This window comes from Oryctolagus cuniculus, chromosome 1, assembly GCF_964237555.1.
Source record: "Oryctolagus cuniculus chromosome 1, mOryCun1.1, whole genome shotgun sequence".
Lineage (NCBI taxonomy): Eukaryota > Metazoa > Chordata > Mammalia > Lagomorpha > Leporidae > Oryctolagus > Oryctolagus cuniculus.
The window spans coordinates 94909266-94933296 of record NC_091432.1 but is presented as its reverse complement, the minus strand read 5'-3'; the positions used below and the strand labels follow the sequence as shown (position 1 = coordinate 94933296).

The following is a 24031-nucleotide window of genomic DNA, read 5'->3' as shown; positions in this document are numbered from 1 at the left end:
CTTTTTCCTAGGCCATTAGCAAGGAGCTAGATCTGAAGTGGAGCAGCTAGGACACAAGCTGGGGCATATATGGGATGCCAGCCTTAGCAGAGGGCAGCTTTACTCACTACACCACTAAGCTAGCCCAAGGCTGGCTTTCTAATGTCACATTTAAATTAAAGCTTGACGATTACAGAAATATAGAGAGAAAAATTTTCAGAATGTACTAACTGAAGTGACATAGGTACGAACATTATAAAAATAAATTATAATTTTAATTATCATAAAGCATAAAACTGGCTATTATGCTTTATAATTTAAGAAAACTGAAATCCCTCAGTCTCTAAAAGAGCTTTCATGTGAAAACATCAGGAGCTATCAAAAGCACATAAACATGGCCTGCAATGTGTGCACGGCCTGTGACTCCAGCAACCCACATGTGTGCCCACAATTCAAGTCCCAGCTGCTCTGCTCATGATCCAGCTCCTTGCTAATGTGCCTGGCAAGACAGCCAAAGGTGGCCCAAGTTCTTGGGCCCATGGGAGATCTGGACGGATTTCCTGGCTCCAGGGTTTATTCTGGCCCAGCCCTGGCCATTGTGACTATTTGGAGAGTGACCCAGCAGATGAAAGATCCCCGTCTCTCCCTCTCTCTCTGTTAACTGCCATTCAAGTAAATAACACATCTTTAAAAAAAAAATTAAGGACATAAATACCACCCACTGAAGAAAATGAATAATTATTGAATCACAAAAATTACAAACTATCACAATATAGTGATCAATATAATTAAGAAGTGTTAAGAAATGCCACTGATTTTCAAGACATTGATACAGTATACCATTTTTGCTGCGTATATGCCACAGGCAATATGACATAATGACAGTGATTTACATAATCCTTGTTTCCTATATATATAGATAAAACAATTTCAAATTACCAATATTGTACCTGCAAATGACTTTGTCTTTTTAATAACTCTTTTTTCTTGCTGCTACTAATGGAAGAATATACATGTAAAAAGGTCATATATCGGCTTGGTGTAGCACCATATGCTTTACAAGATTCATGGATTAATAAAAATGATTTTAAGAAATCAGGATCAACTAGAAAAAGATAAAAAGTAAAAATGATTTAATATATACATGAATCATTAAGAATTAAAGAAAATAACTAAATTTATTTCATACTAGCCAATTCTATTTTATATAATTATGAGACACCATCTTTGTTTAAATATACACAGACATTTCTGTACATCTGTTCACCACTCCTACCTTCTTTATAAATTTTGAATTATCTAATTTCAGTGGTCTCTATTCTTCCACTTTTAAATGCTTACCCTGAACATCCTAATATTGTAAGGAAAATGACATTGTCATAATATATAAATTAATTGGGACTACATAACACATATAATCCAAAAGTGAGCTCAATAAACCTGCTTGAATAGAAAAGAGACACCAAAAACACTGTTCCACTTTCATTTGATACAAGGAGAAATAGGAACTCAACCGTAACCCCCCCCCCAAAAAAAGAAAAAGAATAAATTCACATCAGGTTCAGTAATTTTATATTCAGGATCAAATACCATTATCTTGCTCGTGTTGACTCAGATTCCCTCTACAGTCCCTTAACCAGCAAATGATATCAACTTCTAGTTTATTTCCCAAGCCAGAACTATGAGAAACACCCTACATTCCTCATTCTTCCTGCATCCCACAATTTTCACCTACTCAAGTCCCATGTATTACCTCCTAATGATCCCTAAGTCTATTCCTTTCTCATCATTCGTCTTTGGTTAAGATCTTCATCGTGTGTCTTAGGTTACTACAAGAGTTCCATAGTGGTCTGACTGCCTTTGGTTTTTCCTTATTTATATATTTTCTAGACTTCTGTTGTCAAGCAAGACTCTGTTTACACTCCTATTAAAATTTTTCAATAACCAAGGGCCGACACTGTGGCATAGTGATGGTTTGAGTCCAGCTCCCTGCTAATGTGCCTGGAAAAGCAGCAGTGGACTCATGGGAGACCCAAATAGGCTACTAACCAAAGATGCTAAATAATATAAGTAGGTTATTCAAATCATTCATCAGAAATAATTTTTTTAATTTCCTAAATTCAACTAATATATATTCTTTCAAATTCTCTATAAAATGATATAAATATTAATTTAAAAATAAAGAGAACTTCAAAATTTAGTTTGCATCATATGAAAACTAGCTTTGTTATATTCAGCATGATTCAAATTCATAATCATCATAAATGGAACTGTTAGAAAATGACAATTATTTCATAAATAAAAATGATATAAAACAAATTACATCAAATTACTACCTGGATTTTTTTTCTTTTCTTCTATTTTTTTATCACAGTACTTTTCTTCACAATCTATTTCACTGAATAACATTTCAGGTATCTAAAATATGAAGGACATGTCTTTAAATCTTAAATCAATATGAAAAACTTAATTAAACACAGTATCAGAAGTTAACACACACACACAAAAATCCTTTAACACAAAAAAAAGTTCAACTGCTCTTTTCTCCTAGGATGCTTTCCAAAGTTAAGAGAAAAAAAATTTAGGAAGAATATAGAGACCAGCTATGTGGCATAGTATGTTAAGCTTCTACCTGCAGTGCCAGAATCCCAAATGGATGCTCGTTTGAGTCCCGCCTGTTCCAGTTCCAATCTGGCTCCCTGCTAATGGCCTGGGAAAGTACTGGAAGATGGCCCAAGTGCTTGGGCCCCTGCACCCATGTGGGAAGCCCGGAGGAGGCTCCTGGTTCCTGGCTTCAGATTGGCCCAGTCTGGCTGTTGTGGCCATTTGAGGAGGGAACTGGCAGACTGGAGACCTCTCTCTATTGCTCCATCTCTCTCTGTAACTCTGCCTCTCAAATAAATAAATAAATCTTAAAAAAAAAATAACTTAATGGAAAAATGACCATTTCACCCATATATGGTAAAATGTAAGTAATCACAGATCATTAAAGCTATAGTAGTATAACATTCTAACAATTGGCTTGACAAAAGTATAAAACCAACTTTTACAGAACTATACTTGCAGCAATACTGATACATGCAAACATTTCTTTATTTCTGCTTTTGTTTGTTTTTTAAATTTAGTTCTCACATATAAGGGAGAACGTGAGGTATTTATCTTCCTCAGTGTGGCTTATTTTATTCAACATGATGTCCTCCAGGTGCTGCAAATGATAGAATTTCCTTCTTTGCATAGCTGAATAATATTCATTGTGTATAAATACTACATTTTCTTTTCCATTTGATTATGGACACCTTGGTTGGTTCAAAGTTTGGCTATTGTGAACAGTGTTGCTATGCATATGGTGATGCAGGTATCTCTGATGCACTGTGTTCAGTCTTTTGGACACATACCAGTAGTACGATTGCTGGATCATATGGCAAGTCTATTTCTAGTTGTTTTTTTTTTTTTCTAGTTTTTAAAAAAATCTCCACACTGTTTTCCACAGTTGATGTACTAACTTACATTCCCACCAACAGTGTATAAGTGTTCCCCTTTCTTTACATCCTCACCAGCATTTGTTACTCTCTGTGCTTAGGATTTTAGCCATTCTGACAGGGGTGAGGTGACATCTCATTGTGGCTTTAATTTGCATTTCCCTGAGAGCTGGTGATGTCAAGCATTTTTCATTATTGGTTGGCTGTTTGTAGTTCTTCATCTGAAAACTGTCTATTTAAGTCCTCTGACCATTTCTCGACTGGATTGGTTGTTTTTGATTGTTGAGTTTTTTTTTTTTAAGTTGCTGATATAGTCAGGATATTAACCCTTTGTTAGGTGTTTGCAAATATTTTTTCCTATTCAGTTGGAAGTCTCCTCACTCTACTGATCATTTCTTTGCTGTGCAAAAGCTTCTGAGTTTGTAAAAGTCTCACTTGTTTAGTTTTGCTTTTGTTGCCTGTGCTTTAGGAGTCTTATCCAATGAAGTCATCCCCTACACCAATGACTTGGACTGATCCCTCTATATTTTCTTCCAGCAACTTCATAGTCTCAGGTCTTAAATTTAAGTTTTCTATCAATCCTGAGTTCATTTTTGTAATATCTTAAGAGTATTTCACTATTTTAAACATACTATAGCAAATTATAGCAACCAGGAACCCTCCCTATTGCAAGAATTACCGATCTGATCATTTCCTCATTCCTCAAAGAATTTTAGCTTCTAGCTCACTATCACCCTCAATAACTCCTATCTTATCTTCTCAAGTATTTCAATACCCATTAGAGATAATCCCCCTAATATTCTCACCTCTCAATTGCTATCTTATCTACCATGGTCAGTTACTCACCCTCACAGTTATATCCTGAGACTTGGTAATTAACAATAAGTGAAATCCTTCCACAATCCCACTTTTGAATATCCTCTCCTTTCATTACCTCATTTTTGTCTTCCTACCTCACATCCTCAAAACATGACTAATTCTCAGACTCCACTGAAACGTACAATCTAGTTATTAAATGTTTTCATTGTCACTTCCTGTTTTCTTCTCATTTACTTCCTTAACAACTTAAATTCTATAGCAAATCATAATAATTATTCTCTCATATTCTCAACTCCTTTGCCCTTGACTTGCTTTGTCACACCAAGTAGCAAAATCCCAAAACTGGTTAAATCTAAGGTACCCACCTATGCCAGATTTGCATAGTGAGCGTACATATGAGGGGGCTTCTAAAGTTGATGGAAAAATGGAATAAAAAGCAAATGCAAATTTTCCAAACTTTTTGAAGTCTCCTTATACAGCTTGAGTCCTGATTGGACTCAAATGAACTTCAGAATCACTACATTCAATTGAACCCTAATGCTATAAAGCCATCATACACCACTGTAGCCCTTTCACTCTTTCACAAACTAGTATTTTGCATTTCCTTATCTTTTTTTTTTTTCTTTGACAGGCAGAGTGGACAGGGAGAGAGAAAGAGACAGAGAGAAAGGTCTTCCTTTGCTGTTGGTTCACCCTCCAATGGCCGCCGCGGCCGGTGCGCTGCAGCCAGCACACCGCGCTGATCCTATGGCAGGAGCCAAGTACTTATCCTGGTCTCCCATGGGGTGCAGGGCCCAAGCACTTGGGCCATCCTCCACTGCACTCCCTGGCCACAGCAGAGAGCTGGCCTGGAAGAGGGGCAACCGGGACAGAATCCGGCGCCCTGACCGGGACTAGAACCCGGTGTGCCGGCGCCACAAGGCGGAGGATTAGCCTAGTGAGCCGCGGCACTGGCTGCATTTCCTTATCTTTTTAAGCCTCAAAAAATCTCCCCCCCTTACCCTTACTTTGAACTGAGAATCTTTCTTCCTATTTCACTGAGAAAATACAATTAGAAGAGAGCATCCAAAACCTCTTAATATCTGCCCACATACTTTGATCTGTGCTTCTCTACTCTGCTTTCTTTCTTATTATTGATGATTCCTCAACTTTCCTAGAAAAGGTCTATCCCTAAGTCTTCCATTTGTACATTACACCAATTTGCTGTTCAATACTGAATGATATTGCTTTAGTAAATAATTCCAGTAGCAAATGAACATGCAATTGTTTGTCTCAACTTTAAAAAAATGTATTTTACCCTCACTTCCTCCAATTACTGACCCACTTCTCATTTCTCCTTTTTTACCTCATTTCTCCTTTCAATAAAATTCTATAAAAGAGTTGACTATATTCATTGTGTCCCATGCTCTTGTGTCATTCTTTCCGAAACACATTCCAATATAGCTTTTTATACTACTAATTGCAACAGCTTTCTCATAGTCATTCATGACCTTCATGTTGTTGAATCCAATGAGCAATTCCCACTACTCATTTACTTTCCTGTGTCATAGTTCATCATTCCTTTCCCCCTTTTAAATACTGTCCTTTCATGGCTTCCAGAATATCATGTTCTCTGGTCTTCCTCTTATATACCTAGAGACCGCTTCAGTCTCCTTTAGGAATGCTCCTCCTCATGTCTCCAACTTGTTAATGTTGAAGTGTCCCAGGGCTTAACCCTTGAATTTCTACTCTGTTTTATCCACACTAACCTACTTGTTCATATCCACTCTCCTAGCTTTACATACCTCCTATAATTTTTATTTCCTTTCTGTATACTTTACTCCTGGCACTTCAGACTCATATATCCAGCTGTCTTCTCAACTTTGTGATTAACATATATAACATTTCCTATTTAACACAACCCAAAACTGAAAGCTTCAAATTCTATTCTTAATATGCTCATCTTAGAGGTCTCCTCTGTCTCAGTTAATGGTCATTTGATCCTTCCAGTAACTCAAACCAAAAGACTTATAAGTAGCCTTGACTCTTCAAACTCTATTACACCATGTATAAACAACACCTATTGTTTCTACTGCAAAACATACCCAGAATCAAACCATTTCTCACCCCCTCACTGTTGTAATCCTAGCCCAAACCATCCTTGTTCTCTTACCTAGATTACTACAATACTTTGTAACTCCTTCTACCTTGCCCCTATAGTCTACTTCAACCAAGAAACCAGAGTAATCCCACTAAAACTAAGTCTAAATATTTTCATTCAAATGCCTGCAAAAGTAAATTCTCAGGAAAAGCTAAAATCCTTTCACTGGATTGTAAGACCCACTCTAATTCCTCTTTCTTCTGTCATCTCATCTCCACAACACCAATACTCACTCTTCTCCAGGTTAAGTGACCTGATAACCCTCAAGGTCATCAGGCATGATCTCCTCCTAGGATCTTTACCTAGAAAACTCTCCCACCAGATATTTGACACAAGTTCATGACCTCCATAACAGCATGAATTTTTGTCTGTTTTTGTTATCTCTCTGTTGATCCTCTACACATAGGAGAGTGCTGCTTATCAATTACCCAATAATCACTTCTTCTTCATGATTATCTTTTATTTAAATGGTGTCTGCAGACTAAATTACCTTTCCTCTCCTTCATCTGCTTACTAAAATCAACCTAAATACAATCTCATCTGTAAAATCATGTCTATTATCTCAAATTATACTCCTTACTTGTAATCATAACAAGAATTGATCTGTATATTTATATAGAAAAATTTAAAAATGAGTTATTGAGAGTATGAATATCATTCAAAGAAACTGTTAAAATTATCATTTATTCAAATAAAGGGAAAAAAGATTTTTTCAATTAAAATATAGAGTTGCAACACACTCTTCTCTAATCATATGGTACAGTAATAAGAGATGTTTTTAAAAAAGGACTTAAATTTTTTAAGTTGTTAAAAATCTTAGTCTATTACAGGTCTTCAAAGAAGGAGGTACCTTTCTCTGAAGGGAAGAGAGAACCTCCACTTTGACTATGACCTTGTCTAAACAAGATAAGAATTGGAGAACTCAGAGGGCTTCCATAGCCTTGGAAACTCATGACTGGAGCATAGGGAGACTACTGATGCCATAGACAGGAGTGTCAATTGGTAAAGTCAACAACAGGAGTCACTGTGCACTTACTCCTCATGTAGGATCTCTGTCCTTAATGTGCTGTGCATTGAGACTTAATGCTATAACGAGTACTCAAACAGTATATTTCACTTTGTGTTTCTATGGGGGTGCAAACTGTTGAAATCTTTACTTAATGTATACTAAACTGATCCTCTGTAAAAAAAAAAAAATTATCAATTCCCAACTTGACTCTCACTGGGATTAAACATGACAATAGTTCTGATTTCATCATCATTTAAAAAATCATCTATTATTTGTCACTTTATGTTTCTGTGTGGGAGCAAACTGTTGAAATCTTTACTTAATGTATGCTAAACTGATCTTCTGTATATAAAGAGAATCGAAAATGAATCTTGATGTGAATGGAAGGGGAGAGGGAGTGGGAAAGGGGAGGGTTGCGGGTGGGAGGGACGTTATGGGGAGGAAGCCATTGTAATCCATAAGCTATACTTTGGAAATTTATATTCATTAAATAAAAGTTAAAAAAATTTTAAAAAAAATCTTAGTCTATTTTTTTTTTTACTTTAGGCTACCCTATGATATGCTAGTATATTAAAGGCATGAAATTTTAAAGTATAGTTGTCTCTGTGGTACGTAATTAAGAACATAATCCTCACCCTAAAATTCTATACTCAACTATCATACAAAAATAAGAAAATAAAGATATTTTCCAAACATAAGACAGACATTCATTACCATAACTAAGGTAACATTATAACTAACACAAAAGAAAAGTTGTGAAAATCAACAAATTCAAAAATAAATTTCTTTTTCATTTTCACATTAAATATTAAACTTACTTTTTTCATACTGCTATCTGACCAACCTTCCATCCACAACACCTGGCATTTCTTATGCAAAGCTGGATTACTCTCACAATTTATTATGAAGTTTAAATTTGCAGAATCCATTATTAAGACAACATGCAAGTTTTGCTGAATTCCTAAAAAATACATAAAAAATATTATAATCTTGGAAAATTATTTAAGAAATGATAACAGATTAGTTATCCCACCACCATCCCCCTTAAGACCTTATATTCTTGGTTTATAAATGTTTAACAAGATATTATCACATCCTAGATTTCTACACTATTATAACTGCTTCTCTGTTAATAAAAGATTATTCCATTTTTTTAAAACTACAAAATTCAGCACAATCTAAATAGTTTAATTGTTTTGTAAGATAACATTTATTCTAATTTTGACACATGAAAACAAAGGAAGTAAAGTAAATATTCCAAAGGTCATTACTACTCTTTCCTCATTTCTCTTTGCTGAAATCTTGTTAAGCTGTTTTTATTATAGCTAGCCTGTAAGTCATTTATATATTACTTCCTAAAACTGAAAAAAGAAAAAGAAGAAAAAGAATAACAATTACCAATTGAACACATTATGTATGGTATCTACAATCTAATGAGAAAAGGCAAATTAAATGTATTTACTTCATATAAATCAAGGTTTGAACTGACTAATGAATTCTTTGTTACTTACTATATGTGAAGTAATTGAAAACTGGTCCAAAGAAACCATCCTGTGAAGCTTGATCTTTCAGAGGCAACAACAAAGGCTCCAATTCTTCAAGTGTATAGAGTCCAGGAACTTCACCTACAGAAAACCATTCAATTTCTTTTTAAATTTTGGTTACATTACACTAATTCAAAACGTAATTTAAACAAGCAATGCTTTTCAATTTATATATACACATATATATTTATAAATACATGGGTTTTTTAATATTATATAATCAGCTCTTACTCGACCTTTCTAAAAATACACAAACCCTACTACCTTGAGCTGATTCCAAATCTATGTCTTTACAGCCTTCATTCGATAAAACTGAAACACCTAACTAAGCAAGCCATTGAAAAGGTTCATATTGTAGCCATCTATGTGCCTTTATAGGTTCTGTTCCCGCCATGCCCCCTAGGATCTATCTTCATAAATGTGACATAATTTTGTCTGTTCCTAGATTTTAAAACTCAGAGGTCTCATCTATCTCTTGCCTTTCCAATAAGTTACAATTTACCCTAAAAGACTCTACTTTGCCAGTTTCCATGTCTAGGAGCCCTTCTTAAATGACCATACACTAACTAAAGCATTCTCTTTTCATTCATTATACCACCACACCTACCACATTACTTAATGGTGAATTAACTATTTCCCTCGCCTGCCCAATTAGACTTTGAATTCCCAAAGGACAAATATTTCATAATGCTCAACATTAAACCCTAGGGAATCTTACCTGAGTATCTGGAATATAAACATGCATTAGCTAAATAGATGAATAAATGAACAAATAAACTTCAAGAAGAAATCAGATTTAGTCCACAGCCTGCTTATATGCAACAGAATGATGAAAGGCAAACAAAAGTGGATTGAGACTACAAGCTTTGACAATGGACCTACATGTCTGTTCACTACCACAAATCCAGTATTTAAAACTTGGCCCCATATATAAAATATGTATTTTATTTGTTAAACCAATGTATTTATAATTCAACTGAAACTATAAGTGAAATTTTTTTTGCTTCGTATCCAAACTATTGCATTCGAGACAGGTTTATTAATAATCTGATCTCGCCGGCGCCGCGGCTCAGTAGGCTAATCCTCCGCCTTGCGGCGCCAGCACACAGGGTGCTAGTCCTGGTCGGGGCGCCGGATTCTGTCCCGGTTGCCCCTCTTCCAGGCCAGCTCTTTGCTGTGGCCAGAGAGTGCAGTGGAGGATGGCCCAAGTGCTTGGGCCCTGCACCGGCATGGGAGACCAGGATAAACACCTGGCTCCTGCCTTCGGATAGCCGTGGTGCGCCAGCCGCAGTGCACCGGCCACAGCGGCCATTGGAGGGTGAACCAATGGCAAAGGAAGACCTTTCTCTCTGTCTCTCTCTCACTGTCCACTCTGCCTGTCCCCCCCCCAAAAAAAAAAGTTTAAAAAAAAATTAAAATTAAAAAAAAAAAATCTGATCTCTACTTTTCTTTAGGTTTAACTAAGAGACACCAGACCACTCCATCGCCCAAGCTTACACATACTCCAACAGCCACACACACATATATACACATAAATCTGCTTTACATGTTTTTCTTTAAATTTAAGTCTTTTATTTAAGTCTTTAAGAAACTTTTGATTCCTTAGATTTAACAAAGAATACCAGTTCTACTTATATATTATACACTTTTGGGAATAAGAATTTGAAACACTATGAAGAGATACTTCATACTTTATCTGAAAAGAAATGAACAAATTGTAATTTTACTTGGGATTTTTTTATCTACAATCTTGATAGTAAAGATTAATTTACCTTAAAACAACAATTATTGGATTAATAATTCAATTATTCTCTTTCACAAAAACCAAAAATCAAAACTGAAAAATCATATCCAGTCTATGACTTTACATCAGTCAAATCGAACAAGGTCTCCATCTAGTGACAATTTAAGAAATATGCAGGAATGAATTTCTTAAAAATTGAAAGACTATTTTTAAAAATGGCCACAAGCACTCTAAGTCTGTTCAAGTACTACCATTTTCACTAAATAAATTAATCTACCACCTGTCCGACTAAAAAGTCCTGGTCTTTATTTCTCATATGGACAGTAATGTGTAGATACCATATCTTATAAATTAAATATTTTCTTTAACCACAGCTGTTAAATTCTGAAAAAAAAGACTATTTCCCTCAGAGTCTCCCATAATACAAAATACTTATGAGTTGAGCATAAGTTTCCCATTACTGTCTTTAAGTCTGCATTAAAAACATCCATTCAACTGGAAAAGAAATACTTTTAAAAAATAAATATTCTTGGCCCAAGTTTAAACTGAACAATGTCATACTAATTCTACTAACAGGGATTACTTATTATAAAGAGGTCCTAAAAAACTTCATAATTGTCTAGAAGAAGGAGAAATATATCAAATTTATAGGTATCTTCCTCCAGGAAAAAACCTAAAAGGTCAGGTGAATCCATAAACAACAGGCAAGATCCAAGGTTTCCTGGGGACACAGGCCTAGAAGAAGAATAGGTTAAAACCCAGGAGCAATCATGGCAATGATTCTTAACAGAATCAGTTGAGAGCCTTAGTAGCCAATGTAACTTCCACCCCCAATTCAGAGAGCCTGATTTAATAGTATTACCGTGGTGGTGGGAAAGAATTAGTTTTAAATATTTTTAATGCTTCCTTCTAATGCACAACTATAGTTAAAACTGCTGGGCAATAGAAATGGATCTAGGGCTCAGTGTAATATCTCAGGGAAAAACAATTCAGTGAGGGAAAATGAAAATAATGATTTCCACATAATAAAAATCTTGAAAAAGTAAAAAGGTAAATTTCTATAACTCACAAAATTCCTTAAGTTTAAATGCTCATATATTAGCACAAATTTCTAGAAAGTATTTGTTTTAATACATGGTCTTCTTTCAAATGTTATTTTTCTGTTACACAGAAAATAATTTCTATTTTAAAACATGATTATTACAATAATAAACAGTAATTGATCTGTTCTAAATAACTAAAGTAGAATGTACATTTTTTCAGATTAATGAATACAGATAAATACCAGATATGATGTATAAAATATGGGCACTAATATGTATAATTTTATAAAATATCACACATCTGAAATATATATGAAATATCTAGGCATTCACATATCTACACTAAGGCTATACTATAATTATTCAATTATTTCACTATTGATGGATGTCCAATAAAATTATGATTACAGTCATTTGCAACAAAATGGAGGAATCTGGAACACATCATGCTGAGTGAAATAAGCCAGTCCCAAAGGGACAAATACCATATGTTCTCCCTGATTGGTGACAACTGACTGAACACCAAAAAGGAAACCTCCTGAAGTGAAATGGACACTATGGGAAACGGTGACTTGATCAGCATAGCCCTGACTGTTAATGAACAACTTAATACATTATCCCTCTTAGTAGTTTTTTTGTCTGTTCTACTTAATATGACTGGTTTAATTCTGTAATTAATACACAGTTATTCTTAAGTGTTGAAAATTAACTGAAATGTGATCCCTGTTAAACATAAGAGTGGGAATAAGAGAGGGAAGAGATGTATAATTTGGGACATGCTCAAGCTGACTTGCCCCAAATGGTAGAGTTAGAAACATACCAGGGGATTCCAATTCAATCCCATCAAGGTGGCATGTACCAATGCCATCTCACTAGTCCAAGTGATCAATTTCAGCTCACAATTGATCATAATGAAAGGACTAAGAGTCAAAGGGAGCACATAAACAAGTCTAGTACCTGCTAACACTAACCGATGGAATAAATAAAGGGGAGAGTGATCCAACATGGGAAGTGAGATACTCAGCAGACTCATAGAATGGCAGATGTCCTAAATAGCACTCTGGCCTCAGAATCAGCCCTAAAGGCATTCGGATCTGGCTGAAAAGCCCATGAGAGTATTTCAGGCATGGAAAGCCAAGACACTCTGGCAAAAGATCTCTGCGAGTGAGATCCCAGTGGAAAGAACAGGTCTTCAAAGAAGGAGGTACCTTTCTCTGAAGGGAGGAGAGAACCTCCACTTTGACTATGACCTTGTCTAAACAAGATACGAATCGGAGAACTCAGAGGGCTTCCATAGCCTTGGAAACTCATGACTGGAGCATAGGGAGACTACTGATGCCATAGACAGGAGTGTCAATTGGTAAAGTCAACAACAGGAGTCACTGTGCACTTACTCCTCATGTAGGATCTCTGTCCTTAATGTGCTGTGCATTGAGATTCAATGCTATAACGAGTACTCAAACAATATATTTCACTTTGTGTTTCTATGGGGGTGCAAACTGTTGAAATCTTTACTTATGTATACTAAACTGATCCTCTGTAAAAAAAAAAAAAAAAGAAAGAAATTATCAACTCCCAACTTGACTCTCACTGGGATTAAACATGACAATAGGTCTGATCTGATTTCATCATCATTTAAAAAAAATCATCTATTATTTGTCACTTTATGTTTCTGTGTGGGAGCAAACTGTTGAAATCCTTACTTAATGTATACTAAGCCGATCTTCTGTATATTAAGATAATCGAAAATGAATCTTGATGTGAATGGAAGGGGAGAGGGAGTGGGAAAGGGAGGGTAGTGGGTGGGAGGGACGGTATGTGGGGAAAGCCATTGTAATCCATAAATCGTACTTTGGAAATTTATATTCATTAAATAAAAGTTAAAAAAATATAAAAAAATAAAAATAAAATAAAATAAGATAAATAAATAAAAATCTTTAAAACTTATGTCACCTTAGAACTATGCCAGAAGTTCCATGAGACACAGGTAAATTTTACAAGACAACTTTATTTAAATAATTTTTGTATTATTAATTTTATTTTCTTTGAATAGAAACCACCAATTTACCTGAAGATAAAAGGCTATTAATCATCTCCAAAAATGTAGGATGTACAAACTGGTAATCCTCAAGAAGTAAAACTACTTGTTGTGCTTCAATTCCCGCAAGATGTAGCACCTGCAAAATAAGAAAATATTTTTAATACATTTAAATATTTTTGGTAAAGATAAACATTATCATTCTCTGTAAAGTATGTCACTCTTACATTTTCTTATATTTTATTTGCATTTGATTAATATAAAGTTTGGAAAGCAAAGTACAACGTGAGAATAAATGTTATATGAGGAAAAATTTGATCATCTTACTAAGACACTAAGCCAAATGCTAGAGGATCACTTTATTATATACCTACATATTTCTTTTATAAATTTCATTTTTTGTAAATTGTTCATATCCATCTAACATCTCTTAATCTGGCATACTGGTGACCTAGGTGTACTAACAGCAATCTCTTTCCTATACACAGATAAAAATATCATTTTCAATAAAGGCAATATTCTATATTAGATCCTTAGAGGTCATAAAAGTCATTTAGAATAACAAATCTGAATTTAAAAAGTAAAGCAAAAAATTATGAACAACTCACATGTTTGAGGTCATTTTTGAACTGCTTAAGTTCATATCCTCTGGAAATCTTTGGAGAAAACAGCACTGCTCCATGCATATGACTGACTAAAGAAGTGATGGTCCGGCGACCTACACCACTGCGTCCTGCTAACAGAAGCGATCCTCCAGGGAAACTCAGCACTCTATCTATCCTAGACATATACTCCAGAACTTCTTGAAAAAGTAAAATATCTAAATTCTGGTTATCTCTTCCATAATGAATAAGGCCCTTTTAAAAAATCACAGAAATATTTTACAATTAATATAAACCATAACTGTATACTTAAAGCATTACTTATTGGTCTAGATAAAAATCTTGTATTCTGATAGTCAAGAAAGGCAGTAAAGTGACTACATGTCATACTATCTAGTAATACAACTTTATAGAACACTCTACAGAAAAACTAATGATGTCAAAAAAGTTCAAAGATCCAGAAGACTCAGTTATTCTTGAATATTCATACAACTAGAGAAAAGGAGTATGATGAGGTAGCAGATTAATAACAAAAATCCTAAAAACTTCAAATTTAATCAGCTATTACAAAGCAGTGTGTATAGAACAAAAAGCAATCCCTGAACACTAGAGATCTAGCACCTAAAAAAATCTTCTGTGAACCCTTATTCATCTATACTGCACAGGAATGAATCAAAAGCCCATATAAGTACCATGTACTGCCAAGAACTGCATGAAACAATATAGAAAAAAAAAAGACAGTTAATTTTCAATATTTCCAAACTTTGTAACATCCATTTTGGACAAGTGAATCAGAAAAAAAAAAACTTTTCCTGATATAAAAAAAACACTAACTTTCATGATGAATATTAATTTTTTTTTTTTTTTGACAGGCAGAGTGGACAGAGAGAGAGAGAGACAGAGAGAAAGGTCTTCCTTTTGCTGTTGGTTCACCCTCCAATGGCCGCCACAGCCGGCGCGCTGCGGCCGGTGCACCGCGCTGATCCGATGGCAGGAGCCAGGTGCTTCTCCTGGTCTCCCATAGGGTGCAGGGCCCAAGCACTTGGGCCATCCTCCACTGCACTCCCTGGCCACAGCAGACAGCTGGCCTGGAAGAGGGGAAACCGGGACAGAATCCGGCGCCCCGACAGGGACTAGAACCCGGTGTGCCGGCGCCGCAAGGCGGAGGATTAGCCTAGTGAGCCGTGGCGCTGGCCGATGAATATTAATTTTTGAAGCAATCATATATAATACCATTTCTTCTTTTTTATTATAAACGAACTTGAAAGAAAGGAAATAGGAAGATCGCTAAGATGCAGACCAGCAGCATCAATGTAATCTGGGAGCCTGTTGGAAATTCAGCTTCTCAGGGTCTCATCTAGTAAATCTAAGTCTCTAGAGATAAGACCCATAATCTACAAATTTCCTAGTTCTCCAAGTGATTCTAATACTCAAACTTTAGGAGCCGCTGGCCTACCATGACTATTATACCTCATCAATATTTCCAACAGAAACACCTTCTTCCAATATATATCTTAGTAATTATATGTATGAGTACATGTACATCTAGTTACATCTGCCACAATGGACTCAATACCAAATGCAGAAACTAACTTTGTCTATTTTATGAGCTTTCACCTTTGTGACCTCAAAATGTCTGCAATAAACATTTTTTGACAGGCAGAGTGGATAGTGAGAGAGAGAGACAGAGAGAAAGGTCTTCCCTTTGCCGTTGGTTCACCCTCCAGTGGTCACCACGGCTGGTGCGCTGTGGCCGGCGCACCGCGCTAATCCAAAGGCAGGAGCCAGGTGCTTCTCCTGGTCTCCCATGGGGTGCAGGGCCCAAGCACTTGGGCCATCCTCCACTGCACTCCCTGGCCACAGAAGAGATCTGGCCTGGAAGAGGGGCAACCGGGAAAGAATCCGGCGCCCTGACCGGGACTAGAACCCGGTGTGCCGGCGCCGCTAGGTGGAGGATTAGCCTAGTGAGCCGCGGCGCCGGCCTGCAATAAACATTTTATAAATAATCACAAGCAAATCTCAACTCAAATCCATATACCTTTTTAATAACTTCTTTAAGATCTGTGGAGTTTAGTTTTCCAAGTGGTTTCCCATGGGGAGGTAATGGTTGTCCTGGAGCTGCCCTTGCTCCTGAATTATGTCGTGCTCCCCATGTAACATAGAAACTATCTGTAAAAATTTAAGATATTTTTGTTTTATAGACGTTTCTTGCAATAATCAGAGAATCAGTAAATGCATTGCTTAGTATATTTTGTCAGTTAAAATAAAGTAATTCCCAGAAAGACGAAAGTAAATTGCTTTAAAGTATACCCAACAAGAGCAGTAAGAACAGTTAATATTTATAGACTAAACTGCAATATCAAACACTGCCAAAGAACTGGCCGATGGTATCCCCATTCTTCTTTGAATTCATTAATCTTAATTTTAGTTGAAACAGAGAAAAGACACAGAGATATCTTCCATTCACTGGTCACTCCCCAAACAGATAGGACTGAAAATAAGCCAAAGCCAAGAGACTGGAACTCTGTGTGGGCCACTCACGTATGATCAGGGACTCAGGTACTTCATCCATTATCTGCTGCATTTCAGGGTAAACAATAGCAAGAAGCTAGATAATCAGAAGCAGAGCCAGAACTCGAACCCAGGTACTTCAATATGGGACACAGCTATCCAAAGCAGCATCTTAACCCTTGTGCCAAAGGCCTGTCTTATCCCTATTCATATTGCTTCCCCCATCCCACCTATCTTTCTTCCCAAATAAGCTGGCTACTTTCAAAACATCCATCTACTTTCAGTTTGCCTCATTTTACTACTTCTCCAGAATCTCCACATAAAATTTGTAAATTTAAAATAACTTGCCTAAAATTGAGAAATGAAACAATTTCCGAACTCTTCTTGAGGAAAAATAATAGACATTAATACCAGCAAGAGCTCATGGCCCTTTGGGGAGTGAACCAGCAGATGAAGATATCTTTTCATCCCTCCACCCATCTCTCTTGTCTGTCTTTCTGTCTGTCGCTCTCTCTCCCAGCCACCTGCCCTGTCATCCTGCTTTTCAAATGAATAAAACATATTTTAAAAATTAAATAAATTTTGGGCCGGCGCCGCGGCTCACTAGGCTAATCCTCCGCCTAGCGGCGCCGGCACACCGGGTTCTAGTCCCGGTCGGGGCGCCGGATTCTGTCCCGGTTGCCCCTCTTCCAGGCCAGCCCTCTGCTGTGGCCAGGGAGTGCAGTGGAGGATGGCCCAGGTGCTTGGGCCCTGCACCCCATGGGAGACCAGGAAAAGCACCTGGCTCCTGGCTCCTGCCATCGGATCAGCGCGGTGCGCCGGCCGCAGCGTGCTGGCCGCGGCGGCCATTGGAGGGTGAACCAACGGCAAAGGAAGACCTTTCTCTCTGTCTCTCTCTCTCACTGTCCACTCTGCCTGTCAAAAAAAAAAAAAAAAAAAAAAAAAAAAAAAAATCCACAAAAATTAAATAAATTTTAATTACAAGACAAAAATTCCCCTAAACTTGACTTACTTTTATCTATAACAGTGTTCCTATTACCATACAAGGAAAGACCTATCCACCATTCTATTGAACCTTTCTGAAGATCATTCCATCAAGGGTCCTCCTTGTCATACTTTCTGCTCTACTCTATCTTAAAGTAACTACCAACTTACCTTTGCCAGATGCTAACTATTTAATGTTCCTCTTTCCTCCACCCATCACACTTCTTGCATTATTTTCTACATATGAAAACTACTATACTAAAACTCATATTTGTAAACAACAATGCAACCCTAATCTCCTAACTAAAATTTTCTTTGTAGTCATTTTTCCAACATGATCTTAGTACATTCCATCTTTTTCCTTGTATCTACATGTTCATTCTCATCAAGTCACAAAGCACTCATCCAAGATACAAATTTATTGTTTTCTTAATTCTAAACAGTCCCCTCACATTTTAAAATTGTTTTATGTGGAATAAATTATGAACTATTTATATATATTACGGAGTACTTAGTACTTCTGTCTAGGCAATTCTCCCAAAAACTAGTCTTATTTTTAATTGCTTAACGGACATATAATTCATGTACGCATTTACTCAACACTTAACTATCCGTGTATACATTTTACCTTTTTCTTGAAAAAGGAGTAAATAAGATAGACACCATTCCTATTATCATACATGGTAAGTTCCTTGTAAATCTTTTAAAAAGGACTCAAGAACCTTACATTCAAATATGTGTATAAGACTGACTCACAAATATCTCAACATCTCTTCATTTCTTGCACAGAGTACAGCAGGAGCCTCCTACTGTTAGTCCCTGCTGTAAGTCTCTAGCCCCTCAAGTATATCCTCACTGCTACTGCTACTGGAGTAACACATCTAAAAGCTAAATCATGTTGCCACACCATTCTACCTCTCCAATTGCACACACAGCTTCCCACCTCCTACCTGTTAAAGAAAACAAAAACCAACAACAGCAAAAAAAACACTGAAGGCATGCTACAATCTGACTCCACTGATTGCCTGACTCTTCTTCTCTCTCCCTCTACTATACACTGGCTTTCTTAAGCCTTTGTTTATCTAAGATGTCTTGTCTTGGATGTCTTTCCCTTCTTCCTTACTCAATATATTCATCGATGGGGCCAGTCTTGTGGCATGGAGGTTTAAGTCACTTCCAGGAATGCCCATATCCCATGGTAGAGCACCTGTTTTGAGTCTCAGCTAATGTATTTCTTTTTTTTTTTTTTTTTTTTTTTTTTTAACAGGCAGAGTGGACAGTGAGAGAGAGAGACAGAGAGAAAGGTCTTCCTTTGCAGTTGGTTCACCCTCCAATGGCCGCTGTGACCGGCGCACCGTGCTGATCCGATGGCAGGAGCCAGGTGCTTCTCCTGGTCTCCCATGGGATGCAGGGCCCAAGCACTTGGGCCATCCTCCACTGCACTCCCGGGCCACAGCAGAGAGCTGGCCTGGAAGAGGGGCAACCGGGACAGAATCTGGCGCCCCGACCGGGACTAGAACCCGGTGTGCCGGTGCCGCAAGGTGGAGGATTAGCCTAGTGAGCCACGGCGCCGGCCTCAGCTAATCTATTTCTAACACATCTGCAAAAGCACAGAAGGTAGTCCAAGTACTTGGGCTCCAGCCACCCACATGAGAATCCCAGATGAAGTTCTAGGCTCCTGGCTTCAGCCTGGCCCAGTCCTGACACCATTGCAGTCATTTTGGGAGTAATCCAGCAGATGAGAAATCTTTTTCTTTTTTTGTACCTCCCTCTTTCTCTCTGTCACTAAGCCTTTTAAATAAATGAAATATTTTAAAACCAATATACATATATATATATTTATATATATTCATCCTTTAAAACCCAGCTTAGTCTCTTATAATTGCTAAAAGAAATTAAAAACATAGGTACAAATCTAAATGAAGATTTGTACTAACACACACATACACACAAAAAAACCTGTTTTGTAGCAGCTTTACTCCCAATAGCCAAAAATGGAAAACAAACTGGATGTCCTTGAATAAATGAGTGACTATAGAAATGGGGGTGCAAGTGTATCCATACAATAGAATACCTACTGATCAATAAAGAATAATCTAACTAGAGAATTCAGACACTCAAAAAGGTGTCAATGCTATCTAATGATCAAAGAATTTGCCACTTTCTCTGTAAGAAATACTACTAACTCAATTTTCAGATTACAAGGCATCACACTAAATCATGAAAGCTTCAGTCCACAGTGATTTAAACTCACTCGAAATCAAGCCAATTCGATTAGCCTTCTCTCAGCATTTCACATGCCTTACATTCTCTGAAATCATTTGCTGATTGTAAATGTCAGGCAATATCTAGAAGATTTCTCTGTCAACATCAATATCCTTCTAACCTTCAAGATTCCTTTTCATTTATGAAATTATGGCCCTAAGATCAACATCAAAGCTAGAAATGTATAATACATAGAATATGTTGCATAAAATATTTTTGAAGGCCACTTTATTCTAAGAAAGAATAAACATATTTTGAAACCTGAAGGCAGTTTTACTAGGAAAAATTTCTATATCATACTTTTCATCAGATGTGTTCTCATCACGATGATTTTCATATTACATATGTTTACTTCCACAGCATTTTTAAAAATGCAGATTTGCTAGCAACTAATAATAGCTGCAGATACAAGACAGCTGCTTTAAAAATATTATACTTTGTTTAACTATAGATAAAGCTGGTGATAAGAATATGTAAGAAGTTCTGTACTAAGGACATTATGGGTAGTAACTGGAAACACCCTGGTCATTACTCTTAAGCCAATGGTCATTATAATTAAACCTCTGTTATCTAAATGATTTTTAAGTATCATGTGCATATAGTTGTTAAATATAAAAAGTACCTTTATTAGTGGAAATCATAAATAAAAAATTATTTTACACCACAAATCTACAACAATATGGCCTGAAGCTACTTTCTCTAAGAAAAAAATTACTGTCACTATATTTCTTATGGAATATTATTATTGAAATATAGTATAAAAGACTGAACAATGAAAAATAACATTAAAATAATCCAAAGTTTTGTTTAGATAGATGAAATTACACTATACAGTTAAGAAATCATTTTTAAAGTTTTCATAACAATTATATATTTATATAAATTCAATCATATTACCTGCCATATTGTCTAGTACATCTGAGCCCCAATCTCCTTGAAACACAGATGTTAAAATGCCGTCAAACAAATGCAGTTCCTTTGCACCAACAATTTTGTCACGGAATAAACGTCGTGCTTCATATGCTACAATTTCTAACACATAATCTAGTGGGTGGTTTGAAGATCCTGAAAAAGGTAAAATACTCTTTAATTGTAGTATGACTCAAATGATTTTCAAATGATTGTTTAACATACTAGAAAGAAAGGGTGGATTCTACATACCATAGTTTTGGCATCAGATAGAAGAAAAGGGAGAAAAAGTTAAAATTTGTTTTGTTAATGAGTTGGCACATATTTGTGTTATTTAAAAGGTTACGTTAAACATTACAATATCTTCTTGATCAATAAAAATATCAATTTCAATTCTAAAACAGTGATAACTAGAGGCTAGGAAGGGTGGGGAGGTCTGATATCTGATAACGGGTTCCAAAATGGACTTGAGTGAAGATAATATGTTTTGCTGTTCCACAAAACAAGAAGGTATCTACAGCCCATAATAAAGAAAAAGAAAGGGCTAATTGCCTAGTATAATGTTGTTTATGCTAAGTATATCTACTGAAATATTGTACTGTACCCCAGAAAATGCATAACTTCATGTTAATTAAAAAATTTAAAAATTAATTTAAAAAATTAAAATTAAAAATATATCTCAATTCTAAAACACATATTAAATATGCTTTGGCTACAAAGAATGAGGACTTCATTTTCCCAGTATCTAGTTTTAACAGTGATAATCATAAATAGTTTAGAATAAATAGAATACTATCATTTTAATATTTATATTTAAATTTTATATAATTTTAATTTTTAAAATGTTATAATTAGTGTTTTACTTACATAAAATATTTATTACAAATAAAATATATAACGTCAACACACACACATGCACACAGAGACACCAGTAAAACTTACCTCCTTCTAAATCATATCTAAATAATCCAAGAACCCACTGGGTGAGAATGCAAGGAGTAAAGAAATAGTGACTATAATCATCAACTGTAAATTTGGCTCGCACCTGGAAAAGAAATACAGTAATCAATCTATCCACTTCTTAAATATACAATCATAATCAGGTAATGGTTTTCAGTCACACTAGATTCTAAGGGATGCCAACTTCTACCTGTGAGTAGAACTGTATTTCTATTTAACCAATTTCTTTAGTTGCTTTTACATATTCTATTTAATGTAGTTAAAAACATTTGCTTGGGGTGGCCATTTGTACAATGGTTAAAGCTACCTAGGATGCCAGCACCCACTATCAGAGTGTCTAGGTTTGAGTTTTGGCTCCCACTTCAGATTCCAGCTTCCTGCTAACGTGTGCAGTAGGAGGCATTAGGTAATGGCCCAAATAGTCGGACTCTTGCCACTCATGTGGGAGAATCAAACTGAGGCCCTGGCTCTGGGCTTCAGCCTGGTCCTGTCTCGGCTTCTGCAAACATTTGAAAAGTGAATCATCACAAGGGAGATTTCTTTCTTTCTCTCTCTCCATGACCACCTGCCTTTCAAATAAATGAATACATTTTTTAAAAATATTATTTTAAGAGGGGCCCATAGGCTTCAACAGACTGCCAAAGGTTGTTCAGAGCAAAAGTAACAAATTAAAATAAATTTAAAAGGTCAGAAGCCCTGCTTTAAAAAACAGAAAAATTTCAAGAAAAGCTAACAAAAGCTTTATAAAATGATGGTTGCAATTTCAAGGCACTCACAGATCTAGATAAAACCTATCTTCCAATGGTGGAAATCATAGTGCTATCTTATGATCAATAAGTCACTGAACAAATCAAAGTGTCTCTCTTCAAACATACAATAAACAGTGTGACCTTCCACACTATGGAGTGGACAGAGCTTTTACTGTTATTCTGATCTTGATTACCTAACATTTGAATTAATTTAAAAGAAAAAAAGCAAATTCTTGATTTCTAAATTATCTTTCCCCACTTTTACTCTAATATTATAGAAAATTATCTTCCACAAATACTTGCATAACCTGTCCATGCTACTCCCTTCATCTAGAAAGACCTTCTTTCATCTCCAGGCACACTGTGAAACCAGTGTTCAAAACTCAGATCAAATTTCACCTCCTCCTTACAACTAGTATAATACAACAAGAGTATTCACTCTCTCCCCTGTGCTGTCTCGGTAATCTGGACAAATTATTATTTAAAATTTATTATATTGTATTATTAATTTATTTATATGACTCAGTCCTTTATTAGATTCTGAACTTCTAGGGAAGACTTAATCATTTTGTATCCCAAGGACTATCATTGGCAAGCAAATATAATCTGTATGAGTCTGTTGTAGACTCAATAAATGCCTACTTTCTTTAAGACTTACTTTATTTATTTGAAAGCAGAGTGACAAATATATAGAGACAGAAAGAGACACGTAGACAGATTGTCGAGCCACTAGTTAACTCTTGAAATGTTTACAATGGCTGGGATCAGGACAGGATAAAGCAAGGAGCCAGGAACTCCATCTAGGTCTCACACATGGTTGATAGGGGCTGAAGAACTTTAACCATCTTCTGTTACCTTCCCAGGCACATCTGCAGAAAGCTAGAACAGAAGCAGAGCAGCTGCGATATAAACCAGTGCTCTGATATTGAATGCCAGCATCACAAGCGGTGGTTTAACCCACTGCACAACACCAGCCCTGATGTCTACTTTCAAGAAACTTCCCCACTCTATTAAGGAAAGCTACTTTGGACATTTTATCACATGTAACAGGAAGGAAATAAACATCAAAGACCACTCTCATGTTTGAATACTAGAAAAGAAAAACAGAGAAGATTCTGGGAATCAGTAGTAAAGGCTCACTCAGGTCACTGGGTTCCTGCCACCCACATGGCAGACCTCCACTGAGCTCCTGGTTTTAGGCTTTGGCCCAACTCAGCTCCAGTCATTGCAGGCATAGGAGAAGTGAATCAATGTGA

General features: G+C 36.2%; 1 protein-coding gene across 5 annotated transcripts in view; it reads right to left on the bottom strand.

Annotated features, from left to right (window-relative positions):
- The window catches only part of DYNC2H1 (dynein cytoplasmic 2 heavy chain 1), a 367303-nt gene that overhangs the window by 236463 nt on the left and 106809 nt on the right, over positions 1–24031 (bottom strand). For 4 of the 5 annotated variants that reach the window (XM_051820199.2, XM_002708539.5, XM_051820213.2 and 1 more), the window contains 9 exons: positions 22009–22111; positions 21055–21222; positions 16436–16566; positions 14404–14652; positions 13826–13934; positions 8938–9051; positions 8245–8387; positions 2316–2397; positions 930–1084 (listed from right to left, as the gene is read on the bottom strand). In XM_051820199.2, coding sequence (XP_051676159.2) covers positions 930–1084; positions 2316–2397; positions 8245–8387; positions 8938–9051; positions 13826–13934; positions 14404–14652; positions 16436–16566; positions 21055–21222; positions 22009–22111 — 1254 coding nt within the window. The remainder of the gene's footprint in view (positions 1–929; positions 1085–2315; positions 2398–8244; positions 8388–8937; positions 9052–13825; positions 13935–14403; positions 14653–16435; positions 16567–21054; positions 21223–22008; positions 22112–24031) is intronic. The other variant, XM_051820207.2, reaches the window with a different exon arrangement.